The sequence below is a fragment of the Arachis ipaensis genome, chromosome B04, assembly GCF_000816755.2.
Source record: "Arachis ipaensis cultivar K30076 chromosome B04, Araip1.1, whole genome shotgun sequence".
NCBI lineage: Eukaryota > Viridiplantae > Streptophyta > Magnoliopsida > Fabales > Fabaceae > Arachis > Arachis ipaensis.
In genome coordinates this window covers 5,901,521-5,905,136 of record NC_029788.2, presented here as the reverse complement: position 1 = coordinate 5,905,136, position 3,616 = coordinate 5,901,521, and the positions used below count along the sequence as shown (strand labels likewise).

The following is a 3,616-nucleotide window of genomic DNA, read 5'->3' as shown; positions in this document are numbered from 1 at the left end:
CAACAGCTATAATAATTATATTTTTAACATTAATAAATATAAATATATTCAATTTATAAAATTTAAAAAAATTTTAAAAAAACTTACATAATCAGGATCATTGAGATAATGAATAATGTGAAGCTCAGATCGATCAACATCTTTAACTTTATATTTTTTTGGCATGATTGTTTCTCCTCCACCATGCAAAGCAGCCAGAGAAAGGATGAAGAAGGTGACTAAAGTTGAGAGTGAAATGTGAGAGAGTAAATGGTAATCGGATGGTGAGAGAGGGTTGAGGGGTCTTTGTTGGGTTTCAGGGGCACCGTTCGGGGTTAAGCATGAGCGCGACGCGTGTCAACTTTGTGACGAACTTGGACCATGCGATGGGTGGAGAGGAAATCGGACGGTCCATGTGCGGCATCGATCTCGGAGGGTCCGAGTTGCAAGCTTGAGTGAACAAAATCCACGCTTCTCGGACCGTGCGTGTTGTGCTTAGAACTCGGAGGGTCCGAGTTATTCACCCCTGACACCACAATTTTGTGAAGCACTTCCCACCCCCATACCAGAGTTCTACACTATCCATGCACCAATATGTAAATTAAAAAGCGTAAAGAGGTGTTTGTGTGAAGAGAATAATGACTAGCGTGTATAATTTATTTTTAAAAAATAACTGTTATGTGAATATTTGAAATTGATTCATATGAAGTAATTGATGTCTACTAATTTTGATCAATTTTGAATTCCATATTAAATATAATTAAAAAGTTACTATATTAAATAATTCTTACCATATCAAAATAGTATTTAACTGTATACATCATTTAAAGTGAGCTATTTAATTGATCATTTTAAAATATCAAAAAACAAATTAATTCATTTAATCGACTTCAAGGAACAAATGATCATTACTGTTAAATCCCATAACGAGAAAGAAAAGCATTCAAGCAAGTTTCAGTAAAAAGTCATAGAACTTGTACAGAAAAGCTAGGTAGGGATTCATTTAGGGCTGTCATTTTGATTCCTATGGTTTTTGTCTTTCTCTCTCCCCAATTAACCAAAGTAAAGATAAAAAAAATTGAATAAGTCAATTTTTTATTTTCTAAAAAGAAAAAAAAAAAACAGAAACAAAAGCTAATAAAGCTGTTTTCTTTTCACGTAGCAGTTTTCTAGGGGACCAATGGGCAACGTACATAAAAGATGAACTCTACTTGTAAGATGCATCTCTTAAGATTCCTGTAGTTTGACTTTCATGGAAATTTGCTGCTGCTGTAAGCAAAAGAAAATTGTTGAATACATTCACAATGAATTTGATAGAGCAAGTGAATGTATGTTGGACATGATAAGTTCATTAAATCAGTTTTACTATTATAAGTAGTATGTTTAAATATGATATATGTGTTACGTTTTTATCCATAAAATAACTGTGTGTAAGATTGAAGGTTCGCTTAGCATTAGTCTCTTTCGATAATTGGCAAATATTGGCGATTGTGTTGCCTAGATGGGGACATTGGCATCAATATGGTCCCAATCTCCTGGACCCAACAGTGCGTATACAATGGTAATTAGAAGAAAAAAAAAATGAATAAATTCAAAGTTGCACCTTCTGAACTGCTCTATGCTTTGTGACTTTCAATCTCAACTTTAGACCAAATCTCCATGTAAGCTGTGAGTATCAAAACCAACATTGAAATGTTCTTTTATTTAAAAATGTAGGATGAAATATGTTGTTCGATCATTAGACTAAAAAATATTGAATTAATAATTAAAAACAATAAATTGTAATAGCTCTTTAGTATTTTTCTTTGTATATCTTTATTTAACTTTCTTTTCATATTATAAGAGACCATCTATTCAAGTATTATAGATTATTTATACAATGTGTATAATGGGCTATTGAGTTACAAAATGAACATCTTCTATATTATCTAGAATAACTATCTGAGTACTAGGGATAATAAACATCTTTCCAAAAGTTTAAACTGATTTTGGAGTTCATCAAAGATCAAACTCTTAACCTTTTGGATCTAGGTCTCTAATACCATGTCATGATACCACTCATCCCAAAAGCTTTAGTTAATAGGAAAAGGTAACACTAATTGTTATATCTCTAATACTCCCTAAACTTTCATTGTACACTTTGTACAAATATTCCATTGGCTACTCGTACTTTCCCTTTTTAATACCTGCAAATGTGGATTTTGTTTAGGTCTATCTCCATCTAATCTAGTTATTCAAGGACTAATCTGAATTTTTTTTTATTTAATTGCATTGTTTAAAAAAGATATATTGGATTGGGGAAACAGCAACATCACAAAAGAAATGTAATATTTTTATAAAAGGGGAGTGCTAAGAACAATGAAAATTTTGAACAACATAAACAACCACCAATCAAATGAAAATATACTACACTCTAATTTAATGTTACTAATTAAATTTACTCTTTTAACCCTAGTAATTCACATTATTTATTGTTCAAAAATCTTGTTGGTTACTTATATTTTTATATTATAAAAATATTTGATATTAAAAGAGACATGGTCCTAACTCCCAAAGTGGAAGAAGCAGCCTTTTGTCAGTAGATCACTCCGCAACACCTTGTCTTATTCGCTTCTTAATTTTCTTTTCATATAACCTTAGCATACTGATACTTAACTGCATACATGCAGCTCATATACTACCCCTTGCATGCATCTCCAAATTTTTATTATAATAATAAAGTAAGATAAGTGACATGGCAACAGGGAAGGGTAATAATAGAAGAGAAGTTAGAAGGAAAAAGAAAAGGCACAAGAAAACAGAGCATGGCATAATCCACGGAGCAAGCTTGTTCCCTTTGCATAGCATAACAGTTATTACGTACTCAATCATCCATCACTGATCACTCCCACCAACTTACGAAACCAACCCACACATCTTCCTCTCAGATAAGCAATTTTTCCAAAGATGGCCAAGCACGCCGCTCATGAAACTACGTCGTCTCAGGTCATCAAGCCAGAGCAGTATTCTCACAGCCCCGCCCACTACGCCGTCGTTATGGCTGACCACAACGCACTTTCTAGAATCATCTCTGAGCTGCCCCCATTCCCCGACCCGGACCAAATCAAAACCGACTCTGACGCACTCTCTCAAGAACTACTTTTCGAAAAGATTTCCGCCGTCCTCGACCGCCGCGACGTTCCGCTACGAGAAACACCTCTTCACCTTGCCGTCCGCCTCAACGACTACCACGCTGTCCGCGCTTTGGCTCTTGCCGGCGCCGACGCATCCCTCCAGAACGCCGCCGGATGGAACCCGCTCCAGGAGGCGCTCTGCCGGCGCTCCTCCGACATCGCGCAACTCCTCGTTCGCCTCCACCACCGTTCTGCATGGGGGAAGTGGCGCCGCCGCCTTCCGCGTCTTGTCACCGCTCTCCGTCGCATGCGAGACTTCTACATGGAGATCTCGTTTCACTTCGAGAGTTCCGTGATTCCATTTATCGGCAAGATCACTCCGTCGGACACCTACCGAATCTGGAAGCGTGACGGGAACCTCCGAGCTGATACATCTCTAGCCGGATTCGACGGCCTCAAAATCCAACGCGCCGATCAGAGCTTTCTCTTCTTCGGCGACAGCAATTCAGAGCTTCGAATCCCCT

The 3,616-nt window shown here is 37.1% G+C and overlaps 1 protein-coding gene across 1 annotated transcript in view; it reads left to right on the top strand.

Moving 5' to 3' along the window:
* The window catches only part of LOC107635909 (ankyrin repeat domain-containing protein 13A-like), a 3,077-nt gene continuing 2,012 nt past the window's right edge, over positions 2,552–3,616 (top strand). Inside the window, 2 exon segments of the mRNA XM_021120586.1 lie at positions 2,552–3,611; positions 3,613–3,616. The exon segment at positions 3,613–3,616 is cut by the window's right edge and continues 768 nt beyond it. Coding sequence (XP_020976245.1) covers positions 2,926–3,611; positions 3,613–3,616 — 690 coding nt within the window. The 5' untranslated portion in view covers positions 2,552–2,925.